This window comes from Pseudomassariella vexata (assembly GCF_002105095.1).
Source record: "Pseudomassariella vexata strain CBS 129021 chromosome Unknown BCR38scaffold_1, whole genome shotgun sequence".
NCBI lineage: Eukaryota > Fungi > Ascomycota > Sordariomycetes > Amphisphaeriales > Pseudomassariaceae > Pseudomassariella > Pseudomassariella vexata.
In genome coordinates, this window is record NW_024467956.1 from 3,427,493 (window position 1) to 3,447,255 (window position 19,763).

At 49.5% G+C, this 19,763-nt stretch overlaps 9 protein-coding genes across 9 annotated transcripts; 4 read left to right on the forward strand and 5 right to left on the reverse strand.

Annotated features, from left to right (window-relative positions):
• Positions 1–283: 283 nt before the first annotated feature.
• Positions 284–944, forward strand: BCR38DRAFT_454277 (cyanate hydratase; the record flags this gene model as incomplete). Its single annotated transcript, XM_040861689.1, has 4 exons — positions 284–316; positions 375–784; positions 844–873; positions 923–944. The coding sequence occupies 4 exons, from the start codon at positions 284–286 to the stop codon at positions 942–944; spliced, it is 495 nt and encodes a 164-aa protein (XP_040721457.1).
• Positions 945–2,586: 1,642 nt separating this feature from the next.
• On the forward strand, positions 2,587–3,348 carry BCR38DRAFT_493640 (uncharacterized protein; the record flags this gene model as incomplete). Its single annotated transcript, XM_040864707.1, has 3 exons — positions 2,587–2,982; positions 3,050–3,220; positions 3,283–3,348. The coding sequence occupies 3 exons, from the start codon at positions 2,587–2,589 to the stop codon at positions 3,346–3,348; spliced, it is 633 nt and encodes a 210-aa protein (XP_040721458.1).
• A 1,074-nt stretch (positions 3,349–4,422) lies between these two features.
• BCR38DRAFT_520172 (uncharacterized protein) lies at positions 4,423–5,280 on the reverse strand. Its single transcript, XM_040865156.1, has 2 exons — positions 4,994–5,280; positions 4,423–4,865 (listed from the first exon to the last, which is right to left on the reverse strand). Exons 1-2 carry the CDS (start codon positions 5,200–5,202, stop codon positions 4,433–4,435), a joined length of 642 nt encoding a protein of 213 aa, XP_040721459.1. The 5' UTR covers positions 5,203–5,280; the 3' UTR covers positions 4,423–4,432.
• A 1,160-nt stretch (positions 5,281–6,440) lies between these two features.
• On the reverse strand, positions 6,441–7,828 carry BCR38DRAFT_404902 (elongation factor Tu GTP binding domain-containing protein; the record flags this gene model as incomplete). The annotated part of the gene is made up of 2 exons (XM_040857899.1): positions 6,441–7,571; positions 7,631–7,828. The coding sequence occupies 2 exons, from the start codon at positions 7,826–7,828 to the stop codon at positions 6,441–6,443; spliced, it is 1,329 nt and encodes a 442-aa protein (XP_040721460.1).
• Positions 7,829–8,667: 839 nt separating this feature from the next.
• On the forward strand, positions 8,668–10,571 carry BCR38DRAFT_359735 (amino acid/polyamine transporter I). Its single transcript, XM_040857150.1, has 5 exons — positions 8,668–8,779; positions 8,833–8,908; positions 8,990–9,857; positions 9,914–9,993; positions 10,042–10,571. The coding sequence occupies exons 1-5, from the start codon at positions 8,725–8,727 to the stop codon at positions 10,433–10,435; spliced, it is 1,473 nt and encodes a 490-aa protein (XP_040721461.1). The 5' UTR covers positions 8,668–8,724; the 3' UTR covers positions 10,436–10,571.
• A 2,602-nt stretch (positions 10,572–13,173) lies between these two features.
• BCR38DRAFT_404904 (uncharacterized protein) lies at positions 13,174–15,369 on the reverse strand (the record flags this gene model as incomplete). The annotated part of the gene is made up of 1 exon (XM_040857900.1): positions 13,174–15,369. One exon carries the CDS (start codon positions 15,367–15,369, stop codon positions 13,174–13,176), a length of 2,196 nt encoding a protein of 731 aa, XP_040721462.1.
• A 1,520-nt stretch (positions 15,370–16,889) lies between these two features.
• Positions 16,890–17,255, reverse strand: BCR38DRAFT_480349 (40S ribosomal protein S29-like protein; the record flags this gene model as incomplete). Its single annotated transcript, XM_040863262.1, has 3 exons — positions 16,890–16,898; positions 16,995–17,094; positions 17,194–17,255. 3 exons carry the CDS (start codon positions 17,253–17,255, stop codon positions 16,890–16,892), a joined length of 171 nt encoding a protein of 56 aa, XP_040721463.1.
• Positions 17,256–17,421: 166 nt separating this feature from the next.
• Positions 17,422–19,206, forward strand: BCR38DRAFT_520176 (thioredoxin-like protein). The gene is made up of 2 exons (XM_040865157.1): positions 17,422–18,295; positions 18,346–19,206. Exons 1-2 carry the CDS (start codon positions 17,785–17,787, stop codon positions 18,951–18,953), a joined length of 1,119 nt encoding a protein of 372 aa, XP_040721464.1. The 5' UTR covers positions 17,422–17,784; the 3' UTR covers positions 18,954–19,206.
• Positions 19,207–19,753, reverse strand: BCR38DRAFT_418266 (heat shock factor binding protein 1-domain-containing protein). The gene is made up of 3 exons (XM_040859213.1): positions 19,587–19,753; positions 19,434–19,524; positions 19,207–19,367 (listed from the first exon to the last, which is right to left on the reverse strand). Exons 1-3 carry the CDS (start codon positions 19,626–19,628, stop codon positions 19,282–19,284), a joined length of 219 nt encoding a protein of 72 aa, XP_040721465.1. The 5' UTR covers positions 19,629–19,753; the 3' UTR covers positions 19,207–19,281.
• Positions 19,754–19,763: the final 10 nt, after the last annotated feature.

A 19,763-nucleotide genomic window follows, 5' to 3' on the forward strand; every position in this document is an offset into this window, starting at 1 on the left:
CTTATGTCATCACATCTATAGTCTGGTCCGTTTTCCGGGCTGTCATCATGTCTTGGGGGAAGCTAATAATTACCTAAGAATTTCCCTTACAGCAAAGCCCGAGATTCCGGTTTAGCTCCGCATCGTGTGTGGGGTAGAGGCCGATGACGTTCAATGGCCCTCTGGCAGGCATAGAAATATAGCCAGAGACTGCTTGCAGAATCTGGTACGCAATCTCTCGATGCTTGAAAACTGTTGCGTGTACTATTTCACCCCGCAAATTCGCAACGACCAATAGCCCAGAATGACGGATAAGTCGAACATCGCAACTTTAGGCGTAAGGCACTTATACCCCCCTTCACAATGAGCCGCATCCATCCTAACAAGTTTAACAGTCGACGCTCGTCGATAGACTTCCAGTCTACTCAAAGATGCTCTTCGAGGCCAAAGCCACCAAGAAGCTCACCTTCGAAGACATCGCCAAGGAGTTGGGCCGGGGCGAGGTCGCAGTTGCCGCCCTGTTCTACGGCCAGGCTCAGGCGTCCGCCGAAGATGTCGAGAAGCTCTCAACGCTGCTAAATGTCCCCAAGGACAGCCTGGAATCGACAATGATGGGCTTCCCGGATCGTGGGCGAGCTGGGCCGATGCCTCCGGTTGAGCCTCTCATCTACCGCCTGTACGAGATTGTGCAGAACTACGGATACGCTTTCAAGGCCATCATGAACGAGAAGTTTGGCGACGGAATCATGAGCGCCATTGCTTTCAGCTCCAAGATTGAGAAGGAGGTTGACCAGGATGGTGTTGCGTAAGTAGCAACTGGCTTGGCAGACTCGGCGGGACAAGGTGGTGCTAACAACACATCAGCTGGGTGAATATTACACTGAGAGGCAAATGGTAAGTGTGAAATGAAGCTGGTTCGGTGTTATATGGCTAATGTTCGTAGGCTGCCATTCACTCGATTTTAATTGCATGTCACGACGTTATGCAGGATGCCGACGGGAGTGTTTGCAATGGCTACGTTAGTCCTTATATCGGAACAGCTGGGCGTACGAGGTTTGTCATTCGGCAGACCACAGTATACCGCACGTCCAGAACTAATAGCCTGAACTCCGGCCACAAATTGTGTGATTATCTTGGTTTCTCAAGCGTCCGCAAATACTGATCTTGCAACGTAACACAATGCCGACACTGCGAACGAAGTCTCTTCATTTCCACTAAGATTGCCATTGCTTAAGAGTGTATTCACGGTCAGAATGGAGGGCTCTCTGTGTTAGTCGCACTGTAATGCAAACCCATATCCACAACTGCGACTGGATGGGCGATGTCTTATACCCTATCCAAGTATACAAAAGGAAGGCATGGCTTCAGCCACAGCTGTTCAGCTCGAGTCTCAGCATCATCAACGGAGCAACTAGGATCCCGCTTACAATTAGGGGAATCATCGATCCTCGGAAAACGAAAACAGGCAAGTTGTGAATTCATAGTATTGACAGATTTGTTCTTCAACCTAGAGTTATTACGCGAAGTAGACTTCACTTTGATATATAGAATAGCAATCGTCCCCATTTGCACCTCCGACCTCCCAAGTTTAATCATGCTTCCTTTTCAGTCGATTATTCCTGTACCGTGCCTTCAACATGGATTGGAGAAAAACGCAACACCTCATTATCGAGGCTGTTGCACATAAGACAAGTGGTGGAATGCTTTGTGTCTGCCTTGGACTCGTGTACGTAATAGTAGGTTCTCAGCTAGCCCTCGGTGTCGACCTCCCAACTGTTGCAGTTCACTTAATGTTGTAACCATTCTAGATCTGGCTTCCTATGTCCTTAGCTCTTGGCTCGGCCTAACCCGCCTAGTCTATAACTCTAATCCATAGTGCCGGCTCCAGCGCCCTGGTGTTCATGAATAGTCACGTACCGTCGGCACAATTGAATTTAGCATTGAGAGGCAAGCTAGAAAAGCCTCTTTACCAATCCTTTTAAAACAAAGAAAATACAATTATCAGGACATAACATTCCTAGCTAATACTCAACTGGACAGTATGCTGGCGTCTTGGGAGCCTGCTACAGAGAGAGTTTTTTCATAGTATGTCTCATTGGAGAGCCTCAAAGGAGATACCTCAGTTTTCCCTCGGAGAAACGTGAGGCTGACGCCCTGGACAGCCCTGGCTTGGATCGCACGGACTTTTCCATGAGGCTGGTCTGGGGATGTTATACATACCTTGACCAGACTTCGATAGACTCGCCAAAACAGGTTCTTCTGTCCAGTCATCCCTCTGTGGACTTAAACTCGGCATCGGAACCTGAATGGCTGAGCCCTAGATATGGAAAGCCATATGTCCACTCCACAAGTTCACTCCACAAGGGAGAGAGCTAAGCTGACCGCTTCCGCCAATTAACCTCAGTCACGATGCACTTGATGACCAGGAAAAAGGTATAAGAGCTGCATGTTGACCCCAGACCTATAACCAGGAATTCATGATCACTCCAGTCTCCTCACAATCAAACATACACACATAATATCTCGAGCTTCATCACTTCGAGCTTCAAAGCCTTCAAATCCCAACTTCGACATCCACGCAATTCTCCCAAAACCGCCGCATTCAAAATGCGCTTCACTCTTATCGCCCTCGTACCCTTAGCTCTTGCCATCCCCTTCCCCGGAAGCACGCCCGTCACCGCGCCCGCCCCAGGCGGAGTCACCATCAAAGCCATCAAATTCGCCGGCTCGGGCTGCAAGGCGGGCTCAGTGGAGTCACAGCTCTCGAGCGACAAGACGACGCTGACGTTGCTGTACGACAGCTTTACCGCCGAGGCGGGCGAGGGCATTCGGGCCTCGAACGCCCGCAAGAACTGCCAGCTTAACGCCGCTATCAAGTACCCCGGCGGCTGGCAGTTCTCCATCTTCAAGGCCGATTACCGCGGGTCGGCAACTTTGGGGAAGGGGGATAAGGGGGTCTGTAAGGCTACTTACTACTTTTCTGGGGACTCGCAGCAGGTTTGTGTTTCTCGGCAGCCAGAAGAATTGAGATGGATTAGGAATACCGGACGGCTAATAAATGGCTGGATAGATCTCGAGCAGCAAGACCATCGATGGACCTTACGACTCGGGTTACATCAAAACGGACGAGTTTCTCGTCAGCAGCAAGGTCTGGTCGCCCTGCGGTGCTGAGGGACTGCTCAACATCAACTCAGAAATCAGCGTCAAGCCCAAGGATTTGAAGGCGAAGCCGTACATGTCGGTAAGTTACCCTTCTCAACCTTTGAATGGGGCATGATCGCGGCAATACTAAGCTGCCAGTAGGTTTACTCGACCGACTTGAAGTTTACTCAGCTGCTTTATCTTCAGTGGCGCCCGTGCACAAAGTAGATACGTGGAAACGGCCTTGAGAATCATGTAAAAGTCGAATTCATCTAATGGGTTGATGTAGGAGATATTTGGACCGATTAGAGAGAGATAGGCGCGAGCATTGTGTATTTTCACAATTGAGCATTCTGCTCATGTACTTTCGTTCGGCATTCACTATACATACCAAAGAAGGAATAGAAAGTGTTAAACATTTGAAATTTCCCAACTGCAGTGAATGTTTTCCCAGCTTTTTGGAAAATAAATTTCTCATCGATTTACTACTCCTTTTTTTTTTCGTTTTCTTCTTCTTTTCCCCCAAATAGACCGGAGGTATACATATTAAATATCATTGACCTAGCCGCCCTTCGTACCTGGGCTCCTACGCGAACCCTGCGACTTCACCAGACGCGGCACCGACAGACGGGAACCCGGGCCGGGAATCTTACGGCGACCGGACGCGGAGGGGATGTGAGCATGAATGCGAGCAGCTCATCAAGACGTTCCAACCTAGGAATAGGGGCATAGCAATGTATCGAGATGGGTTGTTGGCGTCTGTGTGAAGGTGTTGAGAAGTTAGCGTAGCCTCAAAGGTTTTGTTCTTGATGAAGGAAAGTGAGTGGTTTGCAAGTTGACTGATAAGCAGGTGAGGAGGAGGGGGATGTTGGAATAATCTACATGGAGCTCTTACCGAATCTCATTTTCTTCTCTTGGCAACTTCAATACATAATTGTTCAAAACAACGGTCACTTGAGTAATTATTTAAAAATCACAGCTGTGTTCCAATCAATTAGTTATTCCACCTGAACGTTTGGAATGAAATGGGAGGATCCATTACTGCAAGTCGGGGTGGACGTGACAACATAGAAACGTTCTGCTTGAGTGTACTTTATGCGATAGTGTCAATGAACTCCATTGAATCGAAGCATCCCGAAGTGTAAAATATTGAAATGACATTCTCGTAAACGGATACTGGGCGGGTTCATTATATTACCATTAGTTGCGTCGTCACCCCTCTCCCTCCAGACCTTCTTTCCCTCATCCATCAATAATGCATCAAAGTCCGAACCAACAGGTCCCGACAGCAGTACCATCACAGTCCCTTCCTCTATGCACGCCTAACCAACATCAACCCACTACTCCTCGCTATCCACCCCTGCAATATACTCCACGAATACGTCCGCTTCGCCGGCGGTCCATTCGTCTCCAGATCATCCGTCTTCATAACCTCATGATCCATCTCCCGGTCATCTGACTTTTTTAAATAGTATTCCTCCATATAATCCACAATCGCACCATTCGTCTTCTCGTACTCTACCTCGTACCCTTCCTTTTCTGTGGCCAAATTCCCATTGAAGATATACCGCAGAACCCACACTAGGTAGACAGTCAGCAGAAAGACCATGATGGAATTCTGAAACCTCCACTGATACATCTCCGGGATTGCCGTCATGAATTCCGCGTCGATAATCAGAGGCCGCTTCGACAGGGCGCGTGGACGGGTGTTCCAGCCGCAGAAGTCGTAGCCTATGGCTGCGTATCTGTTGATAGATCAGTTTCAGTTCTACCCAGTTCAATCATGCACCAAACAGGAGGGAAGGAACGAACGATTCTGATGTAACTCTGGCTAAAATGTGGAAGGTTGAGCGCAATGTAAAATTGAACTTACTCCTCGCAAAGAACAGAGTGCCCTTCAAACATAGGCATTTTGCGCGTCTTCCTCAGGGAGGTGTATTCTTGTGCATTGTCCATATCGAGATGTAGATCGGTCTCGGCCTCCGTCTGGTCAAGAGTGGGTGGTCCGATGGGCTTTGCCTCTGTCCCATCGTGATCGACTGGCGGCAACGGTTCTGCCTGCAAGTCTTGGTCGCCGTGCATCACTTGGTGAGTGCGATATGATACAATATACTCGTAGCCAATACTGGTCTCAAGTAAGGGTTGGATTGGTTCGCCGTGAGATGATGGGATGATGTCAGACAACTGGCTGGCTGGATACTCGCAGATCAAAGGACAGGATCGGGATCGGGTGTCATCTTTACTCTTTGGTGGCTGACGGGGGGGGGGGGGGGGGTTGCTGAGTTGAGTTTACTCGACAAGCTTTTGCAAAACCAGGAAGGAGTGGGTATTAGATGTTCGGTTCACGCATGTCACACTCAATTAAGCTGTCATTCATTCGCTGTGGGTGCGTAGCAGAGTACAAGGAACGTTGTGGTGCCACATTGTTGAAATTGAGTCTCATAAGGATATCGTGATGCTTTGAGAGAGCTGTTGGCGCTAGAGGGACCAGATGAGACTGGAATGACAACGTCTTTTGGTTTGGGCAGAGCAGAGACGACGGTTGCTGCCGTTGTGTAGAGGGCAAGCGCGGCAACGTGGGAGGGTTATTATAGTAAGTCCTGAGTTGAATAATGTTTCAGACCTAGCCCCGAAGAATTGTCCCTGTCTAGATGAGGTAGAAATTGAAAACGGAGATTACGGCCTTGGGGCGGTGCCTTACAGAGAGTACGCTCGAGGCATATATGGTATACCACCAGCATGTGCACAAAGCTAATACACTGTCCGATCTTCCATTCTGCGTCCTTATGCTGGCAGGTGGAAATCATCAAAGATAATCGATTTGGCTATTTGCTCGGCGCAGTCAGGAAGCATGATTCATGGGGTAAACGAAGCACAATCCCTCGACCCAGAGGCGGGTAGGCTTCCAAGTACATCAAGATTAAGCAGGTATGCGAAATGCGACGTCGCAGAAGGGTGGGCAATCCTGTCCGTACTACCTAGTACCCAGTCATGACTATATGTGAAGTTCAACAATATATCAGATGGTGCATGGTGGTTCAAAGTGGTTGGTTTCGTCAACTCTCTTCATCCGGCTAAAATTACAGGAGTATAGACAGCGACATAAATATTGTAGTAGAGGGGAGATGAAGAACGAGCTTCGGAAACAAGAGCCGAGTGTACATGGGCTCATAAACGGTGTTGTACATTGTGGCATCCCATATACATGTCTCAAAATAACTCCTTTTCCATGCCTGCGGCCAAAACAAGCCACCAAGTCGTTCTCTATCCCTCGTACAGACCAGGAATTCCATCCTGCCTCCCATATGCAATCATGACATCTATTGTATGATGCGAGTGATGATACCAGTGGCCACCGTGCGGCCACCCTCACGAACGTTTACTCGTTGACCGGCCTCAATGGCAATAGGGTTGTGCAGGTGGGCAACCATCTCAACGTTGTCTCCGGGCATGACCATGCGGCTCTTGTCCTCGGTATCCTCCGGGAAGAAAAGAGCGCAGGACTCGTCAGCAGTACGCAGGAACATTTGAGGGCGGTAGTTCTCGTGGAAACCAGTGTGGCGACCACCCTCGTCCTTGGTCAAGACGTAGAGTGAGATCATGAACTTGGTGTGGGCCTTGACCGTGCCGGGCTTGACAATCACCATACCACGGCGGATATCCTCTCGACGCACGCCTCGCAGAAGAAGACCAGAGTTGTCACCGGCGCGAGACTCGTCGCAGGACTTCTTGAACGTCTCAATGTCGGTAACCTTGGTCTTGATGACCTCACCACCCTTACCCACCAGCTCCACCTCGGAGTCCTTCTTCAGTGTACCACGCTCGACACGACCGGAGGCGACAGTTCCACGACCGGCAATGGAAAAGACGTCCTCAACGGACATCAGGAAGGGCTTGTCGAGGTCACGCTCGGGGGTAGGAATCCATGAGTCTACAGCCTCGAGCAGCTCATCGATCTTCTGCTGACCAATTTCGGGTCGCTTTCCTTCCATAGCCATAAGAGCGGAACCCATGATGACGGGGGTTTCGTCTCCCTCGAAGCCGTAGTGGCTAAGGAGCTCACGCATTTCCATCTCGACAAGCTCCAACATCTCTTCGTCATCAATGGCATCAACCTTGTTGACGAAGACCACACACTTCTGAATACCGACCTGGCGAGCGAGCAGCAAGTGCTCTCGGGTCTGGGGCATTTGACCGTCGGATGCAGCGACGACGATGATGGCGCCGTCCATATTGGCGGCACCAGTAATCATGTTCTTGATGTAATCGGCGTGGCCAGGGCAATCGACGTGGGAGTAATGGCGGTTTTCGGTCGAGTACTCGATGTGAGCTGTGGAAATAGTGATACCTCGCTTCCTCTCTTCTGGTGCCTTGTCAATGGCTCCATACTCTAAGAAGTTTGCCATGCCCTTCTCGGCCTGTCTCTTGGTGATGGCGGCGGAGAGAGTAGTCTGTATAACCAGGCTGTTAGTATCTCCTGCATTGGGCCTTGACTACCGGGGTGTCTCACCTTTCCATGGTCCACGTGGCCAATAGTACCAATGTTTACGTGCGGCTTTGATCTCTCGTAGACAGCGTATGTGCGGTAAAGGTTGAGAGCTGCAGAAGCATTTGGTGACCGTAGAGAGGTCGTTAAAGGGTTGGCATTGCGGCCGGTTCTGAGGGAGTGGCGCAAGAACGGCGCCAGCGTTCTAGAGAAAGCAGACATCTTGATCTTAGGGCCCAATGGCAGTAGAAGTCAATTGAACACACTCACACTCCGGGACCGTTGACGAATGAGTGGAGATGGAAAGGTCGTGATTATAGTCAGAGTTCCTTCCAAACCGAGCTCGAAAATTTCGAGAATCTTTAGCTCGACCAGACGCAGCAAGCACCCAATGCACGGACCATTTGGCTTATATCAAATCAAATAGCGTCAATTGGGGGGATCTTTCCTCCAACTTGACTTTTCTCCATCAACTTAACATGGAATAATATCATATCACCAGCATCTTGAATACTACCAGAATATGATCCACGTGAAGTTTCATTCTGAGGATTAGCTGTCTTCATTTTCATTTTCATTTCTCAAGAAAGCTCAATTGAAGCCACTCTATGATTCGTCGTTTATTATGAGCGAGTAGTTGGTGGTATGTGGAAGAGTGCGTCTGGATAACACATTAAATCTCCATGTAGGTTCACGCCACCGTTAACAGAGGCGGAGAGAACCATGGAAACCTCCAATGCTATCAAACGGTGGTGGTTGGTACCTACCTATGTAACTGACACCCTTCGATCTTTCCCATCATGGCAAGTGGGAGTTGTTTATTTTTCTCATCTGTTTCATCGGACTTCTCATCATCCACTCACTCGGTGTGCTTTCCCCGTTGTGGAAGAATGTAAGGTTAATACTTAGTATTCTCTCCTTTTGCTTATTACTTTGACTCGTGCTTCTTGCTGTACATACCCATATCGTATGGCTTTTTTATCGGTGGTATAAAATACATCTTTCAATTACGTGCAATGGATCCGACGGCTGCATCCCTCGACAGCTGCGATAGCAGCTCCACCGATCAAGATGTCGAAAAAGCGGATGTCAAGATATCCCATACCACGTCACAGAACATGGGATCTTTAGATACTTTCTGGTTTATCATAAACACAACAATAGGTCCAGGGAGTCAGTGAATACCCCATGTGGAGGATGACGGCAACAGGGCTAAAGATCTCCAGTCTTCTCTATCCCATCCAGCATATTTTGCATTACAGGCTCTGTGGGCATTACCTTTGTCCTCTGGATAGTAGGCAAGTGGCTCCTCGTCCTCTTGACCTAACCCTCGTTATACAGATCTGGCTGACACTTTACAGGAGCTATAATGGCTGCTTTGAGTGTCAGCGTCGCTCTCGAGTTTGCCATGGCGATCCCTCGATCTGGCGGGGAGAAGAACTATCTTGAGAGAGTCTATCGACGTCCAAAATTTTTAATCACCTGCGTCATGGCCGCATTGTACATTTTCCTCGGCGGACCAGCATCGAGCAGTATTGCCTTCGCTAGCTACATCCTGCAAGCCGCAGGGCATCCAGATCCCACTGGCAGCTGGTTGACGCGAGTTGCTGCCGTAGGCTGTGTGACCGGTGCAATACTCGTTCACACACTACTGCCCAAATGGGGTATCAGGGTCCTGAGAGTACTTGGCCACGTCAAACTCGTCATCATGGCCTTCATCATTTGCTCCGGATTTGCTGCTTTGACTGGGCACAGGCGGGTCCCTGATCCTCACAACTTTGAAAATGTATTCGCTATGGAATCTGGCGATGGATGGGGTGCTTCCGGGGCTTACGGATATGCCAACGCTATCATCCGGATCGGATACACGTACGGCGGCGCCAACGTCGTCACGACAGTCCTCGGTGAACTCAAGAGCCCACGAAAGACGCTGCCCATTGTGACCCCACTGGCACTAAGCACTGTTACAATATTGTATTTGCTTGTCAATGTTGCCTATTTTGCAGCCATCCCAAAGGATTCCTTGGCCAAGTCGGATGTTATTGTTGCTGGGGTTTTCTTCCGCAACATGTTTGGCGAAAGTGCCGCAGCCAGAGTCCTGCCTGCCTTCGTTGGCCTCAACAATCTTGGCAACGTTCTCACTCTAACCTTTGCCCACGGACGCATGAATCAAGAATTCGCAAAAGAGGGCATTCTCCCATACAGTCACTTCTGGGCATCGGATAAACCATTTGGTGCGCCTGGCCCTGCTGTAAGTTGCTTTCCCAGCTTGAACATCTCGGTAGAAACCTTGGCTGACAACCCTAGTTGCTGTTGAACTGGCTTGCCACAGTCGTGGTCATCATCGTGCCGCCACCTGGACCGATCTACACATTCCTCATCGACCTGTAAGTCCCTGACACAGCGCTCTGAAAATACTTTACTGACTTAGACAGAATAATATATCCCCACATTGTGCTCGCCGCCATGTCCGTTTGCGGACTTCTGTGGCTGCGGCTTCGACTGTCGGAGAAGTGGTCATCGCCATTCAAATGTCCATTGGTTGTTATCCTAATGTCCATAACGATCCATTTTTTCCTACTCGTCATGCCCCTGGTTCCTTCCCCAACCGGCCGCAATGCCCAAGGATACCCCTATTTTGTCTTCCCTGTAGCCGGACTTGGTATTCTCGCCATCGGGGCTTTGTACTGGGTCGCTTGGGCAAAAGTCTTCCCCAGGCTTGGAGGTTACCGAATCGAGGCTACGAGGAGCCTGGATAAGGAAGGCAAGGAGATGGTCGAGTTCAGGAGGATCAATACTACCTCATCGGCGTATCATTCTACAAGGTAGAAGACGATGTTTGGAATATCCTTCGAAATAATACTATTCTGTCTCATGTCTCAAATGTCTTCGACAGCCCAATCCCAAGTTTATGAGCCTCATAGATCCTTATCCCCCTGCTCTTCATGCCAGCCAAATCCAACAACAGGAACGACCCAATATTGACATAAATTCACCAACTGTCCTCCACCCCGCCGAACCGCTCAGGCGCTCCGCCACGCAATCGGCCATGATCATCTTGATCGACGTCCCCACCAAGGCCAGATTATTACTTCTACTTGTCCACAAACAGCCACGATAGCGATATATTGGCCCCCGTCGTCGCCTTTCACGGGTCTAGATTCGAGCTGGTGATTGTCCGGAACGTATCATATTTATGGTAGTGGCGAGTTCTTGGCCCAAGGCGTGAGGAAACCATTGCACCTCCGTCGCCGGGGCTGTGGCTGGTTTCGGAGGAGATTATGATGTGTTTGATTAAGGATTTTTGGAACTTGAAGATGATAAACTCGTGCTTAGTGCTCACGCCTAGTGGGGAGAAGAGCTGCTTCTCCGTTATTATGTACGGATGAAGGTAGGAGAATACTGCCGTCGATCCGATGAATTGGGGGATGTTTGTCTTTCCACAAGCAATTTGCCAACAAATCTCGACTTCATTAAGTAGAGCTGCTGTTACGACCAAATATGTTTTGCCCCTGACGATGCTATAGGGCAACGTGGCATTCAGAAATTGTTGGTATGCTTCTTAGCAAGCAAAGCTCTAAAAGCGTTTGTGTTATGAAGTCCATCCAATTCCCATGACCAACTCACAGGCACCATACTCAGCCTAACAACCATCACTATCCGCCTCCCTCCACTTCTCTACCCCACCCACAACTCACTCCCGAGATGCCTCCGCTAAGCCCTCAACAACTGTGCCAGCCTCACCTCATGTGACTCCGCATGCATATCCTCTCTCGTCCCTTAGCTACCTTCCTCTCGTTCTCCCCAAATCTGGCCCCATCAGCCGTGCGCGCGAACTCCTGACGGCCATAACCGAACGGCAGCCCCAGCTGAACGCCGTGCTCGCAACAAGCTGCTTCGCGATCAATCTCTTGGTTCAACTCCAAGTAGTCTAGACTCGCCAGACCGCCGACATAGTAGAATAGCGAGCGGTCATCCACAACAATGGACTGTTCCAAAAATTCTGCGATAGACGGGGAAACACTGTGTCGCACATTATCTACTACTTCCCCATAGTAGTCAAAAGATGTCTGCTAATCGAGGATGTCGGTTTGGAAATCACCACCATTGTACTCGAGCCGTGTAACGGCACCGGTCTAGCCGGTTTGGAGGAGCTTATTGCGTAGATCTGCGTGATTGAAGCTAGTGAAGTAGTACGAAAGGTCGCCGCATGAAGTACCATGGTATTGTGTTGAAGTGACAATAAAGTGTCGTTTAATCCACGCTGCTGACTGTTGAAAAAGATCAACTCCAGGGGTTCTTACCACCCCTATTTCCGATACCGGATAGGATCGCCGAAGACCAGCTTACCCGTTACCTCTGCCAGTACCGTTTGCGATCAAGGTATCTAGGTATGGAGGGGTACCAGGTAGGCACGCACGCTTTGTAGCATTTAAGGACCCGTCGGGGCCAACTTGGGATCGGTCCCTCACGCACCTTCATAGTACCAATACGGCCTCTAATACTTGGATTCCGACAGATACAAGGTCCTGAAGTCATATAATTGAGTGATCATAGTCTGAGTACTCCTAACGTCTCTAGTAAACTACGTTTTTTGAGGTGGTGTCCGCAAGACCGTTATAATAAGAGAAACTCACAAAACAACTATGAAGAGGTTCTCCTAGTCTGTAAAATAAGACACGCAGGAAGGGAATAAAGTACGGTCCCGTATGTAGCTCATATTACACACAGTAGATTTCCGCATGGGTTGAACCGCTACGGTACCCAATTCTAATCGCCTTCCAATGTTTTTATGCGCCCAGCCAGTGCATCATGGAGATACGCCTCGGAGTATACTACGGTGACAACGGCGGTCATTTAGATTGGGGACCTTTAGTATGGCGATAAAAGAATGAGACCGTCACTTAGATTGTTCTGAAAGACATGTATAACCCGTCAGTTGTTGTTTTGTCCTATTTGCATTAACTTCCACGATGTATTTTACCCATGGCAGTAGCTAATAGTATCCGGGAAAAGAAGAGCAAGGTAGCAAATTGGCCGTCCTTATGGCTAGAGCAACGGGCTAGGGTTCCGTGGGAAGTGGTATGATGTGATGGAATGCATTGCCAGGAACGAGTGAAGGGACTTACTTTGCTTGCGAATTCTTCCCGTGCTGATATTAGCGACTGTGACCATAGTAAAATGCCAACCCACACTAAAAGCTATCGAGGTCCGTTATAATATTAGAGACGTCAAACTTATAGCAAATGCTCTGGATTTTCATATCGCTCCTATGGCTTCCTTAAATAGGCAAATAGTACACACAGGTCAAGACATTAACCCCTATCTCCTCTATTCTGTGACTAGTCTTCTCGAAACATTTACCTTAAAAAGGTATTAACCTGAATACAAAATAAAGAAAACAAATAACATGAGGGAAATACAGGCAAGAGAGGTGTATTGGCGATGATGATGATGATAGAACTAACTTCCAAAGGCTGCAGCTACGCAAGGGCTATCCGTGGGCGCTGTACCCAGCACACAGGTGGTGTGCCTGGTGCACGCAACATTAAAACCACAGCATTTGTTTACTCACCGTCAGGATCAATACCGGCATCCTCGCCAGGATTCTCACCACCACCATCTTCATTGTCGGAGTCACGGCCGGGTCTATATCTACCATTTATTCTGTTCTCAACCGTATCCTCTTTGAATTTCGGACCGTGAGGGGGAAGGTTTCTACTTCGGTTGTAGACCATAACCCACATAGCCCAAATCTTGTTATATTTGCTCACGACGGAAGTGGAGTCAAAGTAGTTTCTGCGGGACAAATTATTGGGGTTCCAGATGCTGCATTCATTCTCCGAGCCGTCATCGAACGCTAGCATGCCGTATATGTCGTCTGCGCGGTGTTCATCCTTCATTTGTTGAAGGACATCATCTTGAACGCGCGAGGGATCACAGTTGCGGCTCATCAAGGCGCAGATGGCGGAGTATCCTTTTTCTATAAAACAACATCTGGTGTTGACATCGAGCAGGCGATTCAGGAGTGTCCCACGGGGGAATTCTCCTCCATCCTCCTCCTCGCATGTAATATTGGGGTAAGGGTGATGATCGAGTAGCCTCTCGAGGGCGGGGCCGGAGTCATTGTTGCAGGCTCTGCGGAGGAGATCATTGAGATGTTCCACTTGAGCCGGCAGTTCCAAGCCGTTCTGGAGGAGCCACGATGCGTTGGCATGGGCCCTTTCATCCATGGCTCTTTTGAGCAGCCCCAGCGCTCGGTCGCCGCTATGGGCGATTGCTGGCCACACGCTATTCAGGGGAGCGTTCAATGCATCGTTGGCGCACACGATGTCCAAGAACTCGTTCATCGTGTAGATGTTGGGCGGTGCATTGGGGATTCTATTTTGCCGTAGGTAGCATTCGAACACGGCATCGGCGTTGCGAGGATGGCCCGCATTGAAAACCGTCTGGGCAAAGTTGTTGTCCACGACTACTCCCAGGTCGATGATGAAGTAATGAATACACTCTCGGTTGCAGTCCTGAACGTAGTTGACGGTATGATCAAACAGAGTGGGAAGACGGGCCATAAAGAGTTTTCTATGAGGGTCGTTGGCGTCGCGTGCGTGGATGGGTTCCAGAACACGGCGAACCAAGGTGTGGAAGTCGATTTCCAAGGCGTCCCAAAGGAGGAGCCAGAAGTCGGGCTGACTGGGAGGTGGGAAATTGGGCCGGTTGGAGTGGGCAGCAAGATCGCCAGTGCCAGCCTCTATGGCCGTATATAAAGCGTCGTTCCCAGTGTTGAGTGCTTCCCTGCCTGACATAAGGGCGGTATGCCAAACATTGCGGCAGATGGTACCGATGGGTGCTAGATGGTTGTTGCCGACGACAGTGACAGGTAGGGGGTCACAGGTATAGTGGGCATGACCAGAGCGACTACAGCCCGAAAGTATGTAATTGGCGCCCCCAAAGTGGTTTGTCCTCGTTTCCTGCAAGACGTTGGGGCTCGGGTGCCACATGATGTTAGGATTGGCCCCTTCTTCGAGTAAGATGGAGGTGAGTTCCGACCTTCCCAGCTCTATGGCAATATGAAGAGGCGGCGGCGTGTTCGCTATGACCCTATCCCATATGCCGTTTATGGACCCGGCAGTCTCAATCCGGTATGCCCTGATAATGGCTCGGAATATGCTTGTGCTGTGCGCTAAACTTGCAGCGTTGCCGAAGTAATAATCGAGTGAGGAACCTCCAGACAAAGGTATGCCCCTATTGATATCCCGGGCTTCACAAACGAAAAGTTGATCACCTAGCCGAGGATATGTCGCCGCAGTATTTATCCGATGCTCTGGGCTGAAGTAAACTCGGCTTATATCCCACATTATATCTGCTGGCAGTTTTTCCTCAAACCAATTGGTATCATCTGGAGGAAGAGCCGGAGCGGAAGGGGGAGTACTACCAGTAGCAGCCGGAGCACCACCTGCCACCGGAGCACCCTGATAAAGAGGCGCGGGAGGTGGCCCTGGAGGCGGAACAGGATGAGCATGAACTGGCTGAGGCGGCTGCGGAGGCTGCGGAGGCTGCGGAGGCTGCGGAGGGGCGGCAGCAGCAGCAGCAGCAGCAGCAGCAGCATTCCAAGTAGCAAGACTCACATGCGGTCTTACCGGTGGAGGGGGGGCATATGGGGGTGCCCCAGGGGCCGCTCCCAACCATTTGTTCCGAAGACGTTTAGGAGACCGATTCGTGCCTGGAAGGATACCCAGTCCGGCCAGATCTCTCTTTCCGATCATTGAAACGTTATTGTATTTTATACTATGTTATAAGACACTATTATGATAGTTGAACTTGCTGAACTTGCCAGTTCTAGAAACACGGAGTTTGAAGGACTATAATAAAATGAAGATTTTGTATAGAGAAGTAGGGAAAGTTTTCTACGTATATCAACGTCTTGGTGAGTCTTTTATGTCAAGATGGACGATAAACTCCCTTTGACCCTAACTGTGGAAGTGGTGCGTTGAGAATACTGTTCACGGTTTCGTTACCAAAAAAATGAACTGGTGGAAGAAAGACTTGAATGTCCCGACACATTATTCATTGTTTCTTCGAGTTTGCCATATACGAAATGATGGTTGCGGTTCCTTATGGGTCTAAACTATGCCAGCAGTCAAAGGATGGAGGGAATGTTAACACCGTTTCTGGCTTTGTGTGCAAGTCACTGGCACTTACGATTATGATCTAACGACACCCTATCACCGAGTACGAGTTAGTAGAGAAAGAAGACAGATTATATTTCACTACTTGGGGGCAATACAGACGTGGCCAATGTGGTAGAAGTTGGCACCCAGAACACACAGCAAATATGAGCCTCAGAAAAATCTTTCATATTACATTGCATTGCGTGGCAGCGTTTGAGCCAACTGCTCATAGAAAGCCCTTCCGTAGCTGCAGCCTTCGGGAGTTAGTCCCATCAACATCACCAATACCACTCTCTTGCCTGTATTGCCCACACATAGTAAGGTAGAATCATACTTAAAAACTAGTGGCCAGAGCGACATCATGACATAAATCAATGTGTACCATCGTAAGAGCTTTCGCAGCGTTCATTAAGCAATGTATTTGTCAGTTTCCTTGAATCCCTCTTGGTTTGTTCACCTGTCCGAAATATAGATTACTTCTGTGCCAATAGTAATCATATTGCGCGTTGTGAAATTTACGTTTCTCACCTTTCCTGGAGAATCCACGAAAAGGTCACTTGGTCACTTAGCTTTTGACGATAGCGACGCAAATTTAGAAATTGCAAAGATCCATTGGCCGTATGGATTCCAGTTCAATAATGCAGCTTGCTGACTGCACTTAGCTCGTTTGCTACACCTTTCTCAAGACGCTCGACCGGTCACAAAAATACCTTGTTGAGAATGCGGAAAATATGAAGGCACAAATGGATTTCCAGCTTGTAAGCTTGACAATAGTTGAAGCGCTCGCTTCCCACATCCTCCGACCATTTTGTTTGGTGGACTGCTGGTAAATTCGTAGACTGGTTGCCATACTCAAAACTAAGGTACTAATTTAATCGCATCTGTTCCTCAAATTGAAAACACCAAAGCACCCTTGAGTGTATTGCAACCGAAACTTCATATGCATTGAGGCGGCGATCTAGGTTGACTATCGGAGCCCACCCCAATGGATTAGGCGAAAGCCAAACCGTTTCCCTGACCAAAATCCATATCCGCAACAGCGTCCATATCGTAAATGCTTGGCGAGATATAGGGGTTGACACAGGGGTGTGTGACCTCTAGAGGTACGGTTCTATTTAACGGTGCTAGATGCAGAGGTTAGCTATTTGTTTCGAGTTTCGAGAGCCACGAAATCGGATTTGTTCATGATTCAGCGTGTGCGAATCTGTGGGTTCTCGTACCTTGACGAAGCCAATCTCGGCGGCCTTTTCGCGGAAACATTGACGGCAGATGTCGAGGCCATACTTGCGGATCAGACCGGCCTTGTGCGTGCAGACTCGGCTGTTTGGGACAGAAAGTTAGCCATGCTGTTTCGTCACACAAATCCTCGCCCACAACCACATTTATTTCCATCAGCGCTTCTTTGGGGCAGAAACCTACCAGCCGCGGGCACCCTTGCCGTAGGTACGGGGGCGCGCATTCCAGACAGATTCGTGAGACATGACGGCGGTCTTCGAGAAGATGATGCTATCACGAGTTGCAGGTTTGCGAGATGGAGTAGTTCTGGACAAACGTGGGGTTCAAATTGGTGCGAAGGTTGATTTTGGTGAGGCTGTCCAGAACAATTGGGAAATGGACCCGCTTTGCAGCGATTGTGGGGTCAAAAATCAAAATTCAGAATGTCCAGCCCCTAATGGCTTGACTATTTGCACGGCCACAACGTACTTATCTCGATAAGAAAGTACTACCGTACATAGCAATAACCCCTGCTACGTCCCGCATTTGTCTCCGGAGAGTTTGGAGCTTGAGCTCTGACGTGTTGCAAAGTGGCATCTTCATTCCAAGCTAGCATTTCAAAGCACACACCAGCGCCCGAATGAATCTTGCTGCGGTCAGAATTGCCCCTCGTTTTTCTAATAAATTAAACCATCCCGCTTACTTACACAACCAGACCATCTGGCATTCCTGAAGCCCTTTCGAATTTTTCTCGTTCATTTGTTGTTCATGAACTAGACCGAAATATCTACAGCCATGGTCCTCCTTAAGAGCCTTGTGCTCACCGGCCTCACTGCCGTCGTTGTAGCCAAATCCGCCGTCCTCGACCTCGTCCCAGACAACTTTGACCAGGTTGTCCTTAAGTCGGGCAAGGCCTCTCTGGTCGAGTTCTTCGCCCCGTGGTGCGGCCACTGCAAGAATCTCGCTCCCATTTACGAGGAGCTCGCACACGCTTTCGAATTCTCCAAGGATGTTCAGATCGCCAAGGTTGATGCGGATGCCGAGAAGTCATTAGGTAGGAGGTTTGATATTGGGGGCTTTCCGACCCTCAAGTGGTTCGATGGTAAGAGCGACAAGCCAACCGAATACAATGGCGGACGAGACCTCGAGAGTTTGACCAAGTTCATCACGGAGAAGACTGGTGTCAGGCCCAAAAGGAAGCTGGAGCTGCCCAGCGCCGTCGACATGTTGAACGACAGGACCTTCAAGGAGATTATTGGCAGTGAGAAGAACGTCCTTGTCGCATTCACCGCACCATGGTGTGGCCGTAAGTACTGTATCCGGCCGCTGTGGCTATTTGAAGCTAATTGGTGTCAGATTGCAAGAGCCTCGCTCCCGTTTGGGAGACTCTGGCCGCGGATTTTATTAGCGAACCCAATGTCACAATCGCCAAGGTTGACGCCGAGGCCGAGAACAGCAAGGCTACCGCCAAGGACCAGGGCGTTACCTCATACCCGACCATCAAGTATTTCGCTGCTGGCTCTACCGAAGGCGAACCCTACAACGGTGGCCGATCCGAGGCAGATCTTGTCAGCTTCGTCAACAAGAAGACTGGCACGCACCGTGTTCCGGGTGGTGGCCTTGATGCGACTGCCGGTACCATCGATATTCTGAACCATATAGCCATGAAGTTCTCGGCTGGAGGTGCAGCGATTTCTGACCTTGTCTCTGAGGCCAAGGCAGCTGCTGAGGGTCTTGCGACGGATGCGCAATACAAGTATGCTGAGTACTATCTCCGTGTGTTCGACAAGCTGTCCAAGAGCGACAACTACGTTGCTAAGGAAGTGGCTCGCCTCGACGGCATCATCAAGAAGGGCGGTCTTGCACCGGCCAAGCTGGATGAGCTGCAGACCAAGACCAATATCCTGAGACAATTCCTCCAGGACGTCACCGACAAGGTTATTAGCGGTAAGGACGAGTTGTAAGGTGGTGTCTACTAAATTTCTGGGAAATTGGCACTGTTCACTGTCTAAGACATACTGGGCCAAGCTACCCGCGTCATCGTTGTCTGTTGGTTTGCCTTGGTGTATCCTGGTACCAGGAGACTGTCAGCAAAGGTGGTGGCAAGCCTGGGTCTAGTCTTATGCTTGGTGGATGGGTGTCTGTACTAGAATAGCATTTATCTATTCACGGGCGTCTCCTCATTCCCGTATTAATGAGCAAACCTGCATACCTACTCTCTATGGTAGTCCACAAGTACAACCTGAACTCCTGCAACGCCAAGCCCTGGCCTGATCTCATCTTAGGGTATCATTACTTCGAAGAATTCGAATCGTTGGATTTTTGGTTCGCCTGTAATGCAGCCTCTAGATTGTCCAGTCGTCGTGACATCTCGTCCACTATTAGTCGTATCATGCATGTTAGAACCTGTGTTGTGCATGTGGAGTTGAAGCTCTGTGGCATACTCTTGGCAAAGATCTCGCTCGATACACCGGCGAACTTGTTGGACAGCGAGCTCAGTAAATCCTCGACCACAGCTGTCAATTCATCGGAAGACTGCAATGGCGGGGTCAGTAACGGGCTCGTCATTCTGGATCAAAGACAGGGAGGGGTCGCACGGTAGCCTCTTTGTTGTTGGTCTCGGTTTTGTTTGACGACATTTCGCTTGGTGATGAAGATTGGTGCACGTAATAGAAAGCCGTATGCTCTGGGTTTAACGAAAGCTTCCAGTGGGGGTATTTGAAGTTGTGTCGTGGTGAAGATGGATCTCAGAAGTTTCATAAAGTTGATCGCGC

Bases quoted from the DNA above. Each gene is read 5' to 3' on its own strand.
- BCR38DRAFT_520172 (XM_040865156.1), bottom strand. From the start codon at position 5,202: ATGCACGGCGACCAAGACTTGCAGGCAGAACCGTTGCCGCCAGTCGAT. The intron at 4,866-4,993 runs GTAAGTTCAATT...ATCTATCAACAG, and splicing joins CACTCTGTTCTTTGCGAGGA to ATACGCAGCCATAGGCTACG.
- BCR38DRAFT_359735 (XM_040857150.1), top strand. From the start codon at position 8,725: ATGGGATCTTTAGATACTTTCTGGTTTATCATAAACACAACAATAGGT. The intron at 8,780-8,832 runs GTCAGTGAATAC...AAAGATCTCCAG, and splicing joins CACAACAATAGGTCCAGGGA to TCTTCTCTATCCCATCCAGC. The intron at 9,994-10,041 runs GTAAGTCCCTGA...TGACTTAGACAG, and splicing joins TACACATTCCTCATCGACCT to AATAATATATCCCCACATTG.
- BCR38DRAFT_520176 (XM_040865157.1), top strand. From the start codon at position 17,785: ATGGTCCTCCTTAAGAGCCTTGTGCTCACCGGCCTCACTGCCGTCGTT. The intron at 18,296-18,345 runs GTAAGTACTGTA...AATTGGTGTCAG, and splicing joins CACCGCACCATGGTGTGGCC to ATTGCAAGAGCCTCGCTCCC.
- BCR38DRAFT_418266 (XM_040859213.1), bottom strand. From the start codon at position 19,628: ATGTCGTCAAACAAAACCGAGACCAACAACAAAGAGGCTACC. The intron at 19,525-19,586 runs GTGCGACCCCTC...CCGCCATTGCAG, and splicing joins CCAACAACAAAGAGGCTACC to TCTTCCGATGAATTGACAGC. The intron at 19,368-19,433 runs GTATGCCACAGA...TACGACTAATAG, and splicing joins GAGCGAGATCTTTGCCAAGA to TGGACGAGATGTCACGACGA.